General features: G+C 46.0%; 1 protein-coding gene across 5 annotated transcripts in view; it reads left to right on the top strand.

The window, feature by feature from the left end:
• The first annotated feature begins 2,279 nt into the window (after positions 1–2,279).
• Positions 2,280–20,680, top strand: part of Smarca2 (SWI/SNF related, matrix associated, actin dependent regulator of chromatin, subfamily a, member 2) — a 166,726-nt gene continuing 148,325 nt past the window's right edge. For 4 of the 5 annotated variants that reach the window (XM_028764074.1, XM_028764072.1, XM_028764076.1 and 1 more), the window contains exons 1-2: positions 2,280–2,394; positions 16,690–16,950. In XM_028764074.1, the coding sequence (XP_028619907.1) occupies positions 16,726–16,950 (225 nt within the window). In that variant the 5' untranslated portion in view covers positions 2,280–2,394; positions 16,690–16,725. Of the gene's footprint in view, positions 2,395–4,591; positions 4,694–16,689; positions 16,951–20,680 lie in introns of those variants that run through there. The other variant, XM_028764073.1, reaches the window with a different exon arrangement.

Below are 20,680 nucleotides of genomic sequence, written 5' to 3'. Positions count from 1 at the left end.
AGAGAGAGAGAGAGAGAGAGAGAGAAAAGAAGAGAGAGAGAGAGAGAAAGAGAGAGAGAAATAGAGAACTAAAGAAATAGAGAAGAAATAGAGAAATAGAGAGAAATAGATACACAGAGAGAAAGACACAGAGCTGCACAAGTTTGTGCCCACACACAGGCACACATGGTGTAATAACATCAAATTGTTACACCTGGGCTGTGAAGTTGACATGCGAAGGAAACAAATTTAAAACCTAATCCTTGTTAATGAATACTTATCTTTATAAGTACTGTCATTAGGTTAAAGTCTTTTATTATACACAATTAGGTTTCTGGCTATATTTCTGTAAAGCTGAAACCTATTAAGCAGTTAGAAGCTAGTATTTAGATTATACATTTACTACACTATTAATTGGGTTTAGCTTTTCTCAGAATATATTCCCAGTTACTGTTATACTGGCCTATCCTCAGGCAGAGAAACAATTTCTCACAACCTTCAGGGAGGCACACTATATTCAAGTCCCTTTTGTTGTTTTGTGCGGTCTTAGAAGTTTGCCATGAGATACACAGAAAACACGGAAGCCAAATTTAACAAGCAAGTAACAGCACTTTGGAAAACTATAAAACTACAGGCTGTATGATTCCTCTCCCTGCTTGTCCTGCTCCATGAAAGTGGAGCTTTTGTAGGGCTTCCTCCCAGGCCTGGGCCAGTGATGTAAACACTTCTTAATGAGCACATAGGAATCTGACATTTGTTCCCATTGCTCCTTGTCATCAACATACCCAGTACCTAAGCGTGAGCATTCTTAGAATGGCACTTCAGACCCAGTTGCTCACAGAGTCAATTCTGTAAAAGTATAAACCGTCTTAAAATAGGATTTTACCCTAGGGTGGGAGGAATCCTCAACTAAATAGTCACAGTGCAGTTTGAATGACTAATTTAAGCCATTACATTGCAAAATAAGGAATAAATCATACTTTTCATAACACGACCACATAGGAGCAGTTTTAATTTTAAGAGTCAAGGACCTACATTAATCTGAGTCTAATATAATAGGCCTCTGATTTAAAATCTCCTAACATTCTTTCACACTTCATAAAACTAAAAATAAAACTGCCTCACCAAATAGTGACCTAGGGTCCGGAAGACGGACTGTATTTCAAGGAAAACTGAAACACTAGATCTCCAAACCACCCCGTGCAGGCAAATTGCAGTTTGTAGCCTTAATTGGTCTTAAATGTGGGGTGGAAGAGAGAGGAGACTTCGGTCTGTAGAGAATGAGATTTATTTCCCTTTTTAAATCAAAAGCAGATCCCATGGTTCAGCTACCCTCTGACTCTCCCGCCCTACCCTCATGGGGTCGTCCCCTCCTCCCATATTTTTATGTATATTTTACTCCAAGATGACAGGTGAGGGGAGGTGAAGGTGCTTCCTGCCTTTCTGAAGTAAACAGAGGGGTTAGGCGGGTTTATTTGGGTTTATTTATTTACTAAGCGGCCGGCCTCTCAGCTGTTTCTCGTCTCTGGCATTTGGAAGCTTGCAGTCCTTTAGGGATGAGACAGATTTGGCAAGCTCGTTCTTTGTGCCGCCTCCCTTTTCACTGGGGGTTGGGGATGGGTGGGAAGAACGCAAATTTATGACAGCCTTGAGGGAAGCGGGGAGGGGCGGGGGTCGAAAAAGTTTCAGCTGGTATGATAATGCCCATTTTTTTTTCCACGGTCAACACTGCCACAAACAGCTTTGGTGCCACCCGGAGCCCTGCCCCCGCCGTCCCCTCCCTTTCTCTCTGCAGGCTCGAGCTGGCAGGCGCAGGCACACTTAAATTCCAGCACGGTCTCCACATTCCCCCGAACTACTACGCTCTATTACTACGGCTGCCCTCCCCTTCGCTTCGGGGGTTCCCCCAGCCTCTCCAGAGAAGCTCGGAAGGCTACTGCCAGCCAAGGGACGCGCGGCGCCCGAGTCCAGCAGGGCTGCCGGCTGGTTGCTTGTCCTGCGCAGTTTCTCTGCTCCAGGCACAAACACGGCGGAGAGCCGGCGCCTCACAGACACACACAGATCCACGCATACAGTAGAGCTGTCTAGATCCACATTCTTGCACACCGCCCCCTGCTCCCCTCCTCCCCCCGCGCGCTCCCGGAGTCGCTGAGCAGGGCGAGTGACAGGAGCGTCCCGCCAACCCGCGCCGGGCCGGGCAGGGAGGAGCGGCTCGCGGGGCCAACTGCGGCGCGTCTTCCGGCGCCCGTGGAGGCGGCGAGGGTGGGACGCGGGGCGGAGCCCGAGTTTAGGAAGAGGAGGGGACGGCTGTCATCAATGAAGTCATATTCATAATCTAGTCCTCGCTCCCTCTGTTTCTGTACTCTGGGTGACTCAGAGAGGGAAGATTCAGCCAGCACACTGCTCGCGAGCAAGGTAAATATAACTTACAACTCCTTTCTCTTCTCTCCCCGGCTCCGGCCTTTCGGCAGCCGCTGCCGCCGCCGCCGAACCCCTCCGGCACTGCGCCGCCTTCGCCCCGGATTATGCATCCTTATCCTAATCATTATTTATTGTGCATGCTCGAAGACCAAAACAAACAGGCGGGCCAACCGCTACAACAACAAAAAAGCCCGCCTCTTCCCCGTGGGCCTCAGGTGGAACGCTCTAACCATAGCTCCCGGGTGACGATAGAAGAAACAAAGTTTCAATCGAACCTCCCGGTTCTAATAATAACAGTAATAATTACTACTTCAAGGGGGGCAAGGAGAAGAAATCCCAACGTGTCACAGCCTTCACCCTGGGCAGGTTGACAGGGATGCGCTGCCAACTCACGGTTGCAACACACTCTCGGCCAGGTTGCATTCCCCCATCCCCTAAAAAGCAGAGGTGGGGAGGGCTGGTGGCAGGAGGAGAGGGGCTTGGGAACTCGGGGGAGGGGGTAGGAGGGGGACTGGAAACGCGACAGTTCACCCGGAGCCATTCCCCCCTTTAGAGTTGGAAGGGAACAAGGAAGGAGGGTGAGGAGCCCGGGCTGGCGGCAGGGCGCCAACCAACACGGCTGCTATTCGCCTCCCGGGGACTTGTTTAAAGGGCTCCGGCTGCGGGGACTAGAGCAGATCTTGGCGGCGGGAGTAGTCTGGGCCAGCGCACTGAGCGGGCGGCGGCCACTACGCCGGGGTTGGTGCCTGCTGGGCTCCGAGGTGTCATCTCCACTCCCCGGGTCCCCTAGGGCAGGGAAGGGAATGTTGACTGTTGACAGGCCTTTAGGTGAAAGGGTTGCCCCGGGGGCTATGGCCTTGGCGCCACGGACCTTCTTGTCTGGTACCCAGCAGCGGCGCCGGCTGGGATGTAGAAGTTCGGGGTGTCCAGCCCGGGTCTAATTACTGAGGGTGGAAGGAAGCCCCAAGGAAAGAGGTCCGAGGTGTCCTCTGGGCTCCGTTAGCCTCCCCTCCCCTCTCTGGGTTTGTTTTTCTTTTGCTTAGTGTCTTTCCTTGGCTAGCGCCGAGGACGCTGCAGCCACGGGGCGCCTGGGATGGTCTGGGTGTCAGGGGCGCACAGGGACCCGGGAGAGCCACGGCGGCTGAGGGCTGGGGAGGCCATGATCCGGATAATCCTCTCTGCCTGACTGTCACAACAGGACCCGCACGCACCCGGGCAGCGGCCGTGGTGCTCGCCAGGGAAGGGGAAGGGCTGCAGTGGGGAGGAAACAAGGGGTGGCGAAGGAGGGAGGCGGGGTGAGCCGGTGGGAGCCTCCTCCTAGCGATGACACTCACCCCTTCCTTCTTGCTCCCTGCTTTCGAGTTTGCTTTATTCCCATCCCAACATAGTTCACCCCTTCCCTTGCCACCTCCTCCTCCTCCTCCATCACTGGGCTACCTCCCCTCCCGTTGGCGTTGCAAAACAGGGCCACGCCATCTGCATAGGTGTTGCGATGTACTTCCCCAAATCACCGGTCCAGCGCGCCAGCCCCTGGGCGCCCTCCAGCCACCAAGCGCACACCAGCACAGTAGCCCCCCGGTGCCCCGCACCAGGCCGCGCAGCCTGGACGCAGTGACACCGCGTCGGGCGGGGCGCAGCGGTGAGGACTCTTGGGGACACCCGCGCTCCGGCCGGGGCACTCGCGCCTGTTTCCGGTACCTGCAGGAGATCGCCGGGTACGGGTGTCTGCGTTCACTCCCGCCGCCTGGATTACATTATTATTATTAGTATTTTTATACCGGTTGCTATTCGCTGCGGATGGTGGTGAGCGCCGGGCTGGTAGGGCTGCCTGGGGGATGGGGGCGGAGGGAAGTTGGACACCAATCAACCCGGAAAAAAAAAAAAGTTTGGCAGGGCCGCAAGTCGGATGGAGGGGCTGGAGGGGGCGGCGGGCTGGCGTGAGTGTGCAGTGCGCTAGGGACCAGTGCGTAGCGAGCTGCGCGGGCTGCATCTCTAGCCCGAGCACTCCCGGGAGCCGGACGCAGACCCGGCTGGGTCTGGCGGCGGGAGGCGGTGGCGGTGCGTGAGGCGGCGAGGGCGAGTGCGTGGCGCGCGCGAGCGGCGGAGAATCAGGAAGTCACCGCGGCGAAGCGCACAGACGTGTTTGATCGCCGTGACATGACGCGCGCGAGGGAGGAAGAGGAGGTGGCGGGGGCCGGGCCGCGGGCGCCGGCCTAAGCCGCGCAGTGCACACTGCTCCCTCTCAGCCCCGGGCGGCGCCAGCCCGAGCCCTTGGCCGTTCAGCTTCGCCCAGGTAAGGAGCCGACTCCTCCCGCTGCCGCCGCCGCCCGCTGAGCTTTCTAGGTCTTTCTCTGCCGACCCCCTCCCATCTTTGGCTCGCCTTCAGTGCAAAGTCAGGCAGGCAATCGATTGCAGGGAAAACTTTCCAGCGGGAGGCACCGCGCGGGGGAGATGGAGGCCTCGCGGGTGGCTGGCGTTGTCAGTTCTTTCTGCTCCAGGTCCGGAGAGAGTGAGTCCCTGCACCCTGCGGCTGTTGCACGTTCAAACTTCGGGCCTAAACGTGCTTCCAACTCTCGCAGGATTTACTCCACGAAGAAAATAAACACCCCAAGCGGTCCACTCTCTTGAGGGGCCTTGGAGTGTTTAAAGCGAAGGAGGGAGGTGGAGGAGGCAGAGAGCGAGGGCGTAGTGCAGAATCATTCCTCATTCAGTGTCTGCACCGGGTGTTATGTAATTTTAGTGGCACATGGGTGCGAAGCCCACACTGGGCTTCTCCCTCCTTTGTTTATATAACTTTTGGGGAGTTTTGCCAGGCTGTATCCTTTTTCCCCTCCTCCTCAGTGCAGTGGAGGCTGGTGCTTTTGAAAAAAAAAAAAGCAAGCAGAGTGACCGGTGCTAGCACTGTTTTTTAGAGGTGTCATCCTTGTGTCCTTTTCAGTCATCACGTTGACACGGATTCCTTTGTATGTGTAACAATGGAGCATAAGGAAGACGTTAAGCACTCACGTTTGTTCTTTGCGCCGTGTGGTAATGTTTAAAGTTTCAGTTCATTTTCAGACTTCTTTTCACCTGGTTTGCATGCCTTGCTTGTGGGAACACCTAAGATGGTTTGAGACTTGCTTGGATTTGGATAGCACAGAATTCCTCTCTAGCCTCCCACGACTCAGAAAACAGTGAGACCTCTTCTAATATAAAAACCATGCTCCATGTTATGTGTGCATATACTTACAAATGCACATTCTAGTGTTTTCAGCAATGCCTTCCTCCAATTTGTGAGGCTTTACCTGAAGCTGCTACCTCCTCCCGGATCTGTCTGGCTTCAGGACTACAAACCCTTGAAGGGTTAGGAGGCGTGACCTGGTTGTTTCTTAGGTGGCATTATTATGCAAATAGGACACACTTTTTTTCTTTTCAGAATCTAATTGCCCTTTTATTCTTCCAGGCTTGCTGACTTGCTTTTAAAATACTGCCTTTGGGTAGTTGAGGAAGGGAACACAAAGTGGGGGTGGGGAACAAGAAGGTAATTGGGTTCAAGTATGCTGTAAACTTGTGTGAAATTGCCATAAGGAAACGCATCGTTTGCTTAAGTCAATAGACACTAAGACAATTTTTAAGAAAAAAGAAAACCTTAAGAATGTCACAACAACAACAGACCACAAAATGCTCTCTTTCACCTCAAATGTTAACTACTGAAAAACTGGGAGATTTAGAGACACCTGTTTGTTAAGGTAGGTTGAAGGAAAGATAATCCACATGGTAGAGGTAGACTAGAGGGCTATCTAGGTTTTGTTTGGGCCTTTTAAAAGTGGGGCCATATTGGTAGAGAATGTTTTTAAATGAGTTAGGATTTGGGGATGTTAGAATCTTCGACAGGGAGGAAAGGAGGGGCCACCTCATACAGCCTTTCTCAGGACTTGTATCACTCACAGCCCAGCTTTGGCTCTGGCTGCACTCTGGTGTCTCACTGAAAACACCACAGAGCCTGTTCAAAGCAGCCTTAGATCTTTGCTTTTGTTCTTTTGTAAAGTGGCTTTTTTTTTTTTTTAACATTTCTCATCAAGTTTCTTGAAAAGTGCTCTGGCCAACACCTGAGGCTTAGAACTGACAGCAATAAAAGTGTCTCTCTTGTATGGCTAGTGCTTGAATTCTTTCTTTTTTTTTTTTTAAAGTATTCCTGAGACAGTATACTTAGAAAGTAATCCCTTTGCAGATAATTATTTAAAGCTCTATTTCTTTTTGTAAGTTGAAGATAAACCTTTCTGCAGGTGTGGGCAAAAGCACATCTTTCTCTTCTAGAGAGCAGCTTGGAGAGTCTAGAATACTGTATAATACTGTAATATTTTGACGGTTCATTTTAAAGGCTCACTGTGTTTTTGGAAGCCCGTAAACAGAGAAGTTTCATAAATTATGGAAGTGGTGCTGTTCTCCAGGGGTTCTAGTTTTTTCTCTCCCTTAGAAGTCTTCCTTTGTAAACAAGGCCTTTGTCAACCCTCCTAGGTCAGCAGCTTTTTGCTGCTCTAGAGAAATAATAAATCACTATTTATGACATTTTGACATGCTGCCATGAGGACTACTGACTTATCTCAGGCACCACGCTGGGGACTGTTCACTAGTCTCAGTGTTGTGAAGGAGTGCCAGCCAGCCTGAGCCACCAGAAGTTATGATTCAAACTGTTTCTTCTTAAGATGCTGCGGAAGGAAGACATGTGAGTCCTCAGAACACTGTGGGTCACAGTTCCCCTCTGTGGTTGTTTCTAATGGACAAGTGAGAGAATGCCCCTCATATGAAAAGTCAGATTTGGAGATTATTTTTTATTTTTCCCCCGTCATTGTTCAGAAAATTGTGCATGTATGTGTAACTTTTAATATCGAACTAGTTAATAAAATTATGAGCCATTACATAAGTAGTTGGATATAGAAAATACAGATGTTGGTAATTTATTTGGTAGAGTGTTTGGGAAGTTTTAAGGGGTTTGTTTTCTTCTATATAGAAAGTTGTGACTTTGTGTTAACCAGAGAACACAGGAGTCTAATACTATACCTTGCCAGAGTTTGTGAAAGAGCATATTTATTTGCCTAAGATATTTATTCCCAAGTTAGATAGAATCAAGCAAACAGGGTGTGAAAGACTTTATGTCTCTGTTTATTATATCTTTATTATTTTCCATATTATTTTTAGCACCTTTCCTTGAAAGCGTTCAGCATAGATCCGCACTTTCTAGTACTAAAGTTTTTTTTTAAATATAATTTAAATACTTGAATAATTATACTTCAGCAAACCATCTAAAGGATCTGATGGAGCCAATAGCTAAATGGAGAGGTCTTTAAACATTGTCCAGAACCATCTCATTAATTCTCTCACTTGATCACCTAAAGTGATGCGTTGGGTAAGGATGTAGATTTTGATTTTTTTTTATTTGTTTGCTTTTTGGAGACAAAGTCTTATGTATGCCAGACAGGCCCAGGATTCATATTCTTCCTGCTCCTGTATCTCTACTGGAATTACAGCTGTGTATCACCACACCTGGAGCTAAGGATAGAACACAGGGCTCTGTGTGCCAGGCAAATACTCTACTAACCCAGTGGCATCCTTAACCCACAATTTATTTCTGGACTTTTGGGAAACTTCGTATGAATCGCAATACTTTACTGGTTGTTTGGGGGCTGTGGGGCATTGTGACAGGTATAATCAGGCTATAATTCTATGTGATTTATAGCATCTAAGAATACTGCATTTTTAAGTGGGTAAGCCCCAGTCCTGTACCAGTACATATTCTACATTTGTGCAAACACTACTGTTTTAGAAACTTTTCAAAAAAAGGTTACTTAATCTAAGTATGGTCTGGGTTTGTAATTGATGAATGGAATCCCCAGAAGTTGAGGTTGAAATAAAACCTAGTTTAAAAGCCATTAAGGGTGTAATTATAATCCCCTCTTCTTTAAAAAACGAAACAAAACAAAATACTGGATTTGGCATTTGGGGGTTAAAATTATGTTTTTAAAAAATGCCTGAGAAGATCTGTAGTGTGTATGTTACCTGAGGGGGATTCTCTGTGGGTTTGCACTCCAGTTGTGCCTTTCTTGTTTGGGATGCTTGTGCATTTATGTGGTACACTGCAGTTTCTGCCATCCCACTGAGAGATGAGCCATCCCTATGGAAATTGAAGGTCTGGGAGGAAAGCCTCTCCTGCCCCCAGGCTTTTTAACAACTGGACACATAATAGCTTGGCAAATATTTGCAGCTATTCTGTGGTTTGCTGTTCTGTTCTGAAATGCCATTAAGCAAAGTCCAAAATTCTATTTAAAAAAAAAAAAGCAGTGGTCAGTAAGAAGTGGTGTTTTTCCAGAATGTACCTGAGCATCTAAACACAGGAAGCAAGTGGACTGCAGAGCCCTGTGACAGATCAGGACCAGCTCTCTTGACTTCATGGGACAGATACAATTTTACCAGAGGTTTGAAGATGAGAGTAAAGATGGGTGTGGTGGGTACAGATAATCTCAGATCAGAAGAAGATCTGAGCTCCCAGGGACTACGCTTGGACAAGCCTTGGGAAGACCACTGTACCTGTTTTGACCCAGTTACCTGGACCAAGATGTCCCAGCGGGGAAAGCTGTTGGAAGATAAAGTTGGAAATAGTAGAAAGCCATGTTTCATAGGCTAGAGAATGAGTCTTTTATCTAGTATTTCTGGAGGCTTGTCTCTCAGAATTATATCTATCTGTCTATCCATCTATCCATCTATCCAACTATCCATCTATCCATCTAATCTATCTAATTGACTTTCTATAATTTTAATTTTATTATTTTATGAATATATGCTTTGTTTGCATGTATGTCTGTGTACTGTGTTTGTGCCTAGTGCCCACAGAAGTTGTAAATAGTCCTGAGCCTCCCAGTAGATGCTAGGACTCCATCATCAGGAAGAACAGCCTGTGTGCTTAACCACTGGGCGATCTCGCCTGCCCCTGTCAGAAAATCTGAGCCAAGCGTACTGATTCATGAACAAAGTGATGTTTTGGATTAATCTGGTAACTCATATATTCAAGTTCAAGGTGGGACTAGAAGATCCTAGGATTCTGGCAGTAGCAAGCATTTGTATGCGATAAACTCTCAGGATGTCTGTGCACCTTATATTTTATTCGTGTTTATCTCAAGCCTTAACTTGCCACTCGCTTTCCAGTGTGCATCCAGTGGTAGGCAAGGAACTTGAAACCCAAAGAGGTTCAGTGGACCTGTTGATGACAGACTCGTAAATGGTTACTGTCATGGAGTTGAGGGAGTCACTGTTGAGTTCTGATTGTGACCCTGTTAGGGAACGTTGTGCATGTTAAAGATTAGTTGGAGTTGAGGTGTAGTTTAGTAGTAGGATTACCTACCGTGTGCTTGTTAGGTTCATGTCCTTGGATCAGTCCCCAGTGCTATAAGACTGTCTATCACAGACATAAGTCTGGCTCACTCCACATGTAAGCCTAAACGTTGAGTTTTCCTCCTGAGTAAAAGTGAGCCTGCCAGCCGGATTTTAAGACATGCATTTTATCCTTTTTAAAAACTTGTTAGTGTATAGATGAAATGTTCTTAACAGTAGCCATTGATGGTTGTCAGCATCCTAAGACTAAGAGATTGATTTGGAAAAGAGCCTTCCACATCTGGGAAGGACAGGCATGCCTACAACACGTATGAGAGGTTACACTTCAGGGTGACGCCCACTTTGGGAACTTGCTTTTGATGGCTTCATTGATTTGTTTCTTTTATGCCCAGTGGCCCAATGGTGTATACTCACGTGGATTTTAGAAGTGAGTTCACCTTTGAGGGTCTCTATTCCCTGAGTTCCGGGTTAGAGAGATGTGTTGTTTCTGTATTGAAGAGGTCTCTTACACATTTTGGGTTTTCTGATAAACACTCTGCTATGTGGGAATATTGTTGGTCCTCACTGGCTTGGCGTGGACTGCATCCTAATGGACTCCTGTAGGGTGGTAACTTAGGTTTCTGTGAGAGTGATACAGTGAAGGGAGAATCCTGTGCAGGCAGTGCCTGGAGCCCATGGGGGTTGGAGTAGGAGGGTAATTAGTGCTGCGGCACAGTTTGTTATCTTCCTCCTGCACCAGGCTTCCTCCTAGCCTTTGCCAGGTCTGACTCTGGGCAAGGACGGTCCCAAGGCAGTTTATTTAAAGTCAGGGCAGCAGCTCAACCATGTCCTAAATTTGTTTCCCTGATTGAAAGATGAAAGAGAGTTCACAGAAGCCCGGTGAACAGAGAAGTTTTCATGCAAGCACTTCTTAAAAACATACATTACTTTGAGATGAATGGCCAGCCAATGTGAATCACCGTGAGGATGTGTGGTCGATGCTTCTCTAGGGTTTGGGTGGGATAACTTGCATTAGCTTCAGGCGCTGTATAATTTTTGTCTCCTTCACAAATCGTATTGTGAAACATTTATAAAGTTGCACTTCTTGGGCCAAGCAGCAGTGTGGGTCTTCCTGATGCTTCATCAGGAGGCAGACACTCTTGGCCCCTGAACAGGAGGCTCCTGGTAAACTTATTATTTCCTTTCTGTTCACTGCTGTCCTATGTACGGCCCATCCACCTACACTAATGGCACTCTGTCCAGTTCTAGGCAGGTTGCTACCTCTTGTGAAGGAGTCCAGTTCCCCTACAGAGAAGGGTATGTAGAATGAAGAGAGACACAGCCCTCCTGACCAGAGGCTCCTGAGTCAGCAGACAGACGACACAAAGGACCCTTATCTTGACTTATCTGCCAAGTCTCCTGTAACAGCCAGAATGCTTGGGAAAGACTGAGTTATTCTTAGGCCTTGGACTAAGTTCTTATTTATGATGGTCCACCTTTAGCCTGGCCCTCAGAGTCTTCCTGTAAAGTGAGCTGTGGGAAAGATTGGCTGGAGACTTGGGCTTTCTCCAAGCTTTCTTAGGAACTCTGTGCAAGGGCAGTTTTGGAGGTATTGTCCAAGTCACTGAACACTCTCCAACTCTTCTTGGTATTGTTTTTAAGCTTCAAAGTCTGACCACAGTACTAACACCTCCAATAAGCTTCCCTGAGTGAAGCCTTTACTCTTCTTTGAGTGTCATCCCCCATCCCCATATTGCCTTGGGGACATGTAGCTAGACCCATAGTAGTTTTGGAAGACCTTCATCTTTTTTTTTTCTTATGTTGCCATCTATACATAAGTTTCCTATTAGGTGTTCTGGGTTCCAGGGTTTACGAGCACGTGTGTGTGTGTGTGTGTGTGTGTGTCCTTATTGATCTCCTATAATTCCCGTCTTCCTGAAACACTCTTCAGAGCTGAGAATAAATACATTGGCGTTGTATTTGGCATTGGACTAAACATCGGGACGCCTTTAGGCACTGATATCTTCATCTCGGAATCACTTGGCTTCTCTTCATTTCATCCCTTGATAACTAAATATACTGTCCCAGCCAAAGCCTAGCCATTGCAAAACACCTCTGCCTGTGTTTCTATCTTTGTTCTTTGTCTCCCACTTTCTATCCCTGTCTGGCCTTGCAGTGGAACACATTACAGAGGTGCTGGGCTCAAGCTGAGGCATGTTATCCCTAAGTCAATGTGGTCAAGACTGCAGATTGGCCAGCCATTCTCCTGGTTGTATCCTTAGGAATCCCCATTCCTTCCTTTCATCTCCAAGGCAGTAAAGAAGATGGACCTGACAGTTGTGGTAGTGGGAATCAGGGCTCAGGGGGTGCATCCTTCTGTGCCTCCCAGGGATTTGGACCAAACAAGGGCAGTGAGGGAATGAAGAGATAAGACACACACACACACACACACACACACAGCAAAGACAGTAAGCTAGGATCAACAGTGGACCTGGCTCTCGTCCGGAGAAACCACAGCACCCTGGACAGTCAGCATGTTTATTATATAGAGAGGTGGGGCTATTGCATACAGCTGGACAATGAGGTGGACTTATTACATACAGATAGAACCAAGAGGCACAGTTTATGGTATACAGCTGGATCAAAAAAGCAGGTTTAGTGAATCTCAGTAGGAACAGTGTCTGAAGGGGAACAGTCTTGAAACTATAAGCATTTGGGGTGGGGGAGGGAAATCTATGGTGAGCATTTTCTGTGCACTGTCAGTATTTGTACTCGGCTCTCGGAAAAGGCTCTGCTGCCCTTCTGAGCCTGAGACTATGGGGTCCTTGACAGGGCCATGCTGGTGTGAACAATACACATTCACTCAGCAACTCAGTCTCTTGGGCCTTTCTCCAGCTCCCTAAACTCAGCAGGAAGGTAGAGGGCTCTGGGAGCCTTGATTTGGTGGTGGTAGGCTTGCCCTGATAGACACCCTGCTAGGTAGGTGCATTACAAGTCAAAGGAAGGGTTCTATGAGGAGTTGTGCTCCTGTGACCCATGTGACTTTGGACAAGTCAAGTTGTTCCTTCCTACCTTCACCTTTGCAATGGGAGCCTGATACAGTGTCTCCTTACGACTAGAATTATTACGAAGCATATTAGGTATTATTACCCATGTGTAAGTCCTTGGAATTTCCTGGATTGCAGTTAGACAGGAGTCTTAAGTTTTGCCAAGGTTGTCACAGTTGGAGTGGTGGCCCTTAAAATTCAGTGGAGTTGAACTCCTTTTAATATGTACATGCAGGCGCTCAGATGGAGACTTAGGCTGACTCTGGGGTTTGGGGTTGCGGGAAGTGCAACCATAGGCTTTTATTTTTAAAAGCACACACTCCCCGGTTGTAAAGGGAAGAATGTCTGGGTGAAGAAGACAGGGTGTACTGCTGAAGAATTCTTGCCAAGAACACAGTGGCCTGGCCCTCTGGGAGTCCTTGTCTGAGGCAGTTACAAGGCAGAGAGGGAAGGGGGCTGCATTTTGCTTGTGTATGGGCAACAGCTGGGCCCTCTCCCAGGCAAACTTCCTTCAGTGTATATTAGGTGCAGCACTGTGGACTAGGTTGTTCCTCTCTGAGGCAGTGTAAAACTCTGTCCTCCATGCAAACTGAAAATCGAGTGTCAGCTTCATCACTTGGACAGTCCTATCATCTGGTATTAGCCCTGCTCCTCTCCCACCCTGTTCCTGGGACCATCCCCTTATCTCTCCCATCTGGTGCTTTGAAAAAGGACGAAAGGATTTGATTGGACACGAGGAGAGAGCTGAGTCAGCTGACCTAGACTTGAAGCCCTCAGTGCTGACTCAGTGATAACATGCTTCTGCCTGGAGATTTTGCATCTCGGGTTTGTAGCTCTAAGGGTCTTTATAATAACAATATAGGATTGTGCCATGGTGCATTTGAACCAAGGAGTGCCATGGTGCATTTGAACCAAGGAGTAAGGTTGCCACCAGAAATGTAGAGGAAGAATAAGAGTGGAACTTCTGGCCTCAACTCTTCTTCCTATGAGTGCTTGAGTGATGGACAATCCTGGCTTTGGCATAGAAGCCTATTCAGGAGCTCGAGCAAGCACAGGATTGGAATGGGGTCTTTGAGATTCTCTGGATGATGGTAGATACCAACTCATAGGTAGATGGAGGGGGCCTTTGAGATAGACCCATCCTAAGACTAGAGGAAGGTAAGGGGCACCATGGGAAAGGTTCTTTCTCAGGGCCCCAAGACTTGAGACAGAACTGGATGTCCGGATTCGAAGTTGAGTTGGAGATCAGCCATCATTGCCTTGGAGAGTCTTAGATCTTTACCATTCCCTATTGACATGACCCAGTGTTAAATTATGCTGTTTCTCTTAGACCTATATATTCATTACATCCATGAGTCTCTAGATTCTCTTTTTATGGAGTTTCCCATGAATCACGTTCCTATATTAAAATTCCACTTAATGTGTTCCATAACTTCTCATTTCCCTCCAAATATATTTTTCCTCATGAGAAGTTTTAGTTTCTAAAAAAAAAAAAAAAAAAAAAAGAAGGAATTTTTTTCTGGAGTTGTGTGTATTTTACAACATCATAGAGATTCCAGATAAAGGTGATAATGCATGCAGAACACAATCATAGAGATTCCAGATAAAGGTGATAATGCATGCAGAACACAATCAGGGGTTTATACATATTAAACATGTAAAACACAAGAGGTAGAGGTATCAGGCTAACTAGTGTTTGAGTCTTCATTGTTCAATCTTGTACTATATTACCAAAATACCTATTGGAGGCGATTTTCACAACAAACCGTAACAGGAACTAAGTAATTTCCTTTGATTCACTAAAAAAATAGGGGGTGTATCAGTTTGTTGATATACGTGGCAGAACATTGTAACTTGTAGTGCCCAGTGAATTGACGTCAGCTTCCTAAGTTTAAAATGCTGACCGAAGAAGTTTGTGTTTATGTGAGAGGTAGGCGGAAGGTAAACACAAAGGTTATTTCCATCTGCTTTGTTAGCCATAAAAAAAAATAATAATAATAACATTGGTTCTTAGGGTATTTGAGGTTATAATTCACTCCAGGTCCTTCTCTGAGGAAACACTTGTATTGAGTTCCCATTTTAATTTATTCACCAGAGTTGCGTATGTTTCTGCAATCCTTTTAAAGATTTCTCTATTTCCACCCCTCAAACACTGGATGCTCTTTAGTTGTTATTCACAGAATTTATTGAATCTACTTGCCCTTGAAATCTTGCCTGCTGTTCATTCACTGAGTTTTTTGTTTGTGTTTGTTTTGTGGCAATAGTCTCACTCACTGTAGCACCCTGGCTGGCCTTGAATTCTCAAGGGATGCTTCCTGACTATCCCAAGTGCTGGCCTTGCAGGTGTGAATGGCCGTGCCTGATTATCATCGGGTATTTTCTGAGCCCATAGTACATGCAGATAGAAGATGCTAGGGCCTCAGGAGTGAGGAGCAAGGTTCTGCCTTTGTGGGCATACCTCTCTAGAGGTTCAGTAAGCAAACAGGAAAGGAGCTGATGTGGCCTTTTGTACTTTTCCTTCACCTCCCACTTCACTATGAAGGAGCCATGGGCGACTAGGCTGGCTGGTCTAATTGCATCTCTGCCATGATGCGGTAGGTCAGCGAGTCACTTAGAGGGAGCCATTCTGTGTCTTGTGAGGTGGACAACAAGAATGTTTCCCATGTACACGTGTACCTACAGGGCAACTCCTGAACATGGAACAATTGTTACCATACTGGTACTCAGCTATGTTGTTAGGGTCCTTCATCTCTGCCGGAATTTGGAAAACATCTTATTTACTCATTTTGACTTATTATCTGTGGTGCAGTGACTCTGGCAGTCTGTTCCTACTGGGGAAATGCCAGGAAGGTTGGAGGCTGGGTGATGGAGGTTAAGTCTGGAGAAACAGAACATCCATTCGCAGACACAGACCCTTGCATCCTTGACCAGAGGCCTAGCACGGATCATGAGCCTTAGCTGTCCAAGTAGTTTTGGTTCTAATACTTACCTGGGTGGAGGACCAAAGCTGTGTTCATTTTGATTCCTTGAGGTCCAGTAGCTGTGGGGAGTAGGTAAGGCTGTGTTTGGGATTTTGTTGTTGTTTTACGTGTATTGTGTCGTCTGATTTTAAGAAATATCAAGACAAGAAAGTACCTAGTAATTGTGCCTGGATATATTTAAGCCCATACTTGTATGATCCCTGCACTGTTTTGGTTTTGTTTTGTTTTTTGAGATAGGGTTTCTCTATGTAGGGCTGGTTGTCCTGGAACTTGCTCTAAAGACCAGGCTGGCTTGAAACTCACAGGGTTCCTCCTGCTTCTGCCTCCCAAGTGCTAGGATTAAAGACATGTGTCATCTTGTGTATTATTTTTTTCCTTTTTTATAATTGAGACTTCTCTTTTTATTATCAATGGATGGACTTGTATTCTTTCCCCTTTTAGCTATCTAGAAATCTTTGTGATGTTTTTAAGAAAATGAGTCTTGGTTGTATACTCATTAGTAAATGATTTTCTGTTCCAGCGGTTTCAGGGAGTGGGGACTTAATGACTTCCTAGGTGTCTAAGCCAGCCTATAACGGAGAGTATCTGTTGTGTTTAGTCATAAATTTCAGACTTGTTTAGATTCTGCTTATGTGATAAACTTTAGTTGCTCCAGTAAGTCTCGCTCTATCCAGGATGATTCATCATTTGGGAGAATCACTTAACGTATGTGTTTTTTTAAAACAAGTGGTCTTCATAAAGTCTGAGCCCAGGGTTATATATCACATTCATTCAGACATCTGGAGGAGGCGGGGCAGTTCTGTTTGATGTTAGTTACAGAAATGGCACCATCAGATCTTAACAACTGTTTTATTTGGATCTTAACATCATGTTTAAAACATTCCTTTCTTTCTCTTTTTTCCCCCTCTCCAACTTAGTGTCACTCTGCTGACTGGCAGAGCCAGGAGGCGTAGATGTCCACACCCACAGACCCAGCTGCAATGCCCCATCCTGGGCCCTCCCCAGGGCCTGGACCCTCTCCTGGACCAATTCTGGGACCTAGTCCAGGACCAGGACCATCCCCAGGTTCTGTGCACAGCATGATGGGGCCCAGTCCTGGGCCTCCCAGTGTCTCACATCCTATGTCAACAATGGGCTCTGCAGATTTCCCCCAGGAAGGCATGCACCAACTGCATAAGGTAAGATTCTGTGCTCTCTCTCCCACTCCACTGTCTTCTCAGGCATTCTGTTGACTTTCTGAGCTTTCTCCTGTTGTTAACATGAGGATCTAGCTAGAAATTTGTGTTAACTTGCATGTTATTAAAAACATTCCTATAATCCTAGTACCTGAGAGAATGAAGCATAAGGATCATGCATTGGAGACCAACCTGGATCATATAAGGGAGATTCTGTCTCAAGAACCAAAACCAAACCACAACCAAACCCAATCTAAAACAAAAACCATCCCCACACTGGTGTAAAACATACCTCCACTGCTCTGTTTTCGCTGTTACCGATGGCCCAGTAGTAAAGATGTTGTCTTTCTCAAACACAAAGGTCCTCCATGCAATTTGGACAGGTTTGGGGATTAGCGGGTTAAAGGTACTTTGTCTTGGTGAACGTGTACTTCAGTCGGGGAGACTTCCCTCCCTCATCTCTCATATAATTTATATTACTCACAAATCAATATATTGAAAATTAGTCTTCCCTACAAATGTTGAAATTTATTTGATGAAACTAGATCTGTAAGAGTGAAGGTAGAAGTTTTTTTCTGGAGATATTTCAGGGCCTGGAGAAGAGAGATGAGCAGCTAAGAGCACATGTAGTACTGCCATTGGGCAGCTTACACTTGCCTGGAACTACAGCTTCAGAGATGTGACTTCCTTTATCTGTGTCGTGATTGTGTGGGCGAGCATGCATGTACACACAAATACACACACATAAATAAATAAACCTTTAGAAAGTATATTTTCAAAAGTTTAGGGGGAATTCGTTCCTTACTGCTTTATTGAGATGTGTAGATAGCTCAGGTTGGCCTCAGAGTCTCAAAAATCCTGCTCTATGTCCAGCTTGGTGCATGAGCTGCAGTAGAGAATCTTGGGGATCCTCTGTCCTACAAACTCTGGTTCTGAAGATCTGCTTGTCTGTTCCCAGAATAGTGTCTAGCCACCCTGTTTATGAGACCTTGACACTTGCCAGGAGGTGACACTTGTCACATGAGTATTGTTCGGTCCAGAGCCCTTCCAGGAGATGCTAAGGATAGCTTTTCTGAGAAAGCAAGCTCCTCTTAGACAGTTTGCTTTGAGGGATAGCAGTAACCAAAGAAAAACAACAAGGGCACTGTGTATCACTTGAGGGTCTTGTCTCATGAGACCAGTTGAGGCTTTATGTCCCTGTAGATGGTATCACAGAGCAGCATATACATATGCCTAGCAGCAGATACATCCAGGTTCCCTGGAGAAACAGAACCAATGAGATTCAAGGTTTATCCTGAGGAGTTCATTGGTCCTGTGATTCTGAAGGCTGACAAATCACACAGTTTATAGTCAGCAGTGTGGAGAGGAGGTTTAGTTCCCATCCATGTCTGGAGGCCTGGGAATCAGAAAAGTCAATCCTGTAAGCTCTAGTCAAAGTCAGGAAATAAATTCCCAGCCTAGGTCAGAAGACAGGCCTCCTTCTGACCCTCACCCTTTGTTGTCCCCAAGCTCTACAGTGTGGGGTGATGCCTGCTGCTTTCTTAGGCCAGGGCACTCTGCTTTCTTCAGTTTATATTCAAATGCTAATCCCATCTGGAAAACCCCTTGGAGACACCCCATCCCATCCATGATTCTTACCCAAGTAATTTGGATACCTGTGGCTTAGTCAAGGTGACATATTAAGTTAACCATCATAGTAGACAAGTGATATAGACTAGAGGATACTCGATTAAAACAAAAGTATCACCCTTAGAAAGGGGTGGGTCTTTCCTCATTTTATAGGACTCTAAGTCAATTTCAGGGTAGGACATTAGAACACATTAGAATGCCAAAGTTGAGGGTTGTTGTCGCCAAATTAGTATGTGCTAATATATTGTAAAAAGTGGAACAGGACTGAGATAAACGAGATAATTACCCAAGGAGACAGTTGTGCATATGTGCCACATGTCATGTTCCCCATATTCTGTAAAAAGTACAGCATCAGTGCAAGTATGCACAGACAGGGATGGGTTTTTTTTCTCATCCCAGAACCATATTTATTATTTATTATTCTGAAACATTCCTCTTTTTATTCAATAATGTATCTGTAGTACCCCCAAGTTTGTATCCTTCTCCACTTTTGCTTGTTTGGTTGGTTGAGATAGAATCTCATGTAACTCATGCTGGCCTGGACATCACTATTGTAACCCAGAAGGGCCTTGAACTCCCTCCCATCCTCCTTCCTTCTCCGTGCCACCGTGCCTGCTTATCTGGTCAAATATCTACTGAACTAAAGCTCTTATTTTCCCTAGCATATAATGGGGTGACATCTTGACATACTGAAGTCACCGAATCATCTCATGTTATGTTAACTTGGAGGTTTAGTCTAGATGTTTGTTCTGCCCTTGTAGACTCTGTGTGTTACTAAACCTACGAATGACTTGAGGAAACATATGGAGGACATGTTTAGTTAACCTTTGTGGTTGAAGCATTTTAAAAAATTAAGTATGTGGGTGAGGGTTGGTCCTGGCCTGCTTTTCTATTGGGCGGTTTTATTGATTGGCATCTCTTCTGACCCATGGCTTCTTTCCTGTGATCTTTACCTCTCTCCTGTCCTTTACTCTCTTTTTGTTTCGAGTCTGTGTGCTTTTTTTATGTTCTGTGTTTGTCTTACCTGTGGGCTTTGCAGTTTTTCTTTTATAGCCTTGCCGATTTTGCCCCTGCTTTCTCTCCCTTGCATCCCCTCAGATAGCTCTGTGCATGAGGACCTGGGTGAACCCATGGAGCTCACACCTGCTGGCCAGATGCCTCCACTTTCTTCCTCCCTTTTCAGGCTGCTGTGTTCCTTGTCTTCCTCCTCTGTCTCCCTCTGAGCTTTGGCTTTTCAACATCACTGAAAATAAGTAAACACGCGGCCTAAATACATCTGCTGCATGGCTTTGATTTCCTCTCTATTATTACTACTTAACAGACTCAGTGACACGCTTTATACCAGATTCTTCCCATTTTTTCTTCTGAACATCCTCTTTATGGTAAAATTTCCCTCTTTTCAAGTGCATGCTTTTGACTCTGCAGAAATTAACTTTCTTTTCTCTAAAACTGCAAACACTCATACTTTTCTTGCTTGAAGTCATTTGGTTTTTATAAACTCTTGGAAATGTTCCTTTCAGGCTGTTTTGAAAATTGCTATTACAGTTTGGGGAAGAATAGACTTTTCCCTTTCCAAACACATGCTCCATGGCCCGATTCTGGATTGGATTAACATCAGTTCAATAGCTATTTATCGTATGTCTGTCATGCTCTGGGCCCCAGGTCCAGCGTCCCATCCTTATGGTTGGTATTTACTTCTAGCCTGTGCCTTTAACCTCTCCTGGTTTCCCTCCCTTGGCAGCAGCATCTCTTTCTGCTGTTCACTCCCTCCTTTTCAGTACTCACCCCCTTTGCTTCTCTGCCCCTTATGTTCTTCTCTTCCCAACTGCCATGGAACCTTCTGGTTCAACTTTGTAACTTTCCTTAGTTCATTCCTCCAGTGAGGAAAAATGACCAGGAAAATTGGTCGCCTCAGCCTTTTCACATAGCCTTCACTTGGACTCCAGAATAAGTTCAATATGTAACGGGTTTCAAGGCTATTTACAGAGGTATGAGAGAGAGAGTAACCTTATCTACCCTGTGAACAGTACTGTTGTCTTAATTGGGAGGTTGCGACATTGGCTACAGAATGAAAGTCAACCACTTTTGAAGCCTTACTTTTTTT

This window comes from Grammomys surdaster, unplaced genomic scaffold (genome assembly GCF_004785775.1).
Source record: "Grammomys surdaster isolate TR1022 unplaced genomic scaffold, NIH_TR_1.0 141, whole genome shotgun sequence".
In the NCBI taxonomy this organism is placed as follows: domain Eukaryota; kingdom Metazoa; phylum Chordata; class Mammalia; order Rodentia; family Muridae; genus Grammomys; species Grammomys surdaster.
The sequence above is the reverse complement of the archived record's forward strand: the minus strand, read 5'-3'. Positions and strand labels throughout refer to the sequence as shown.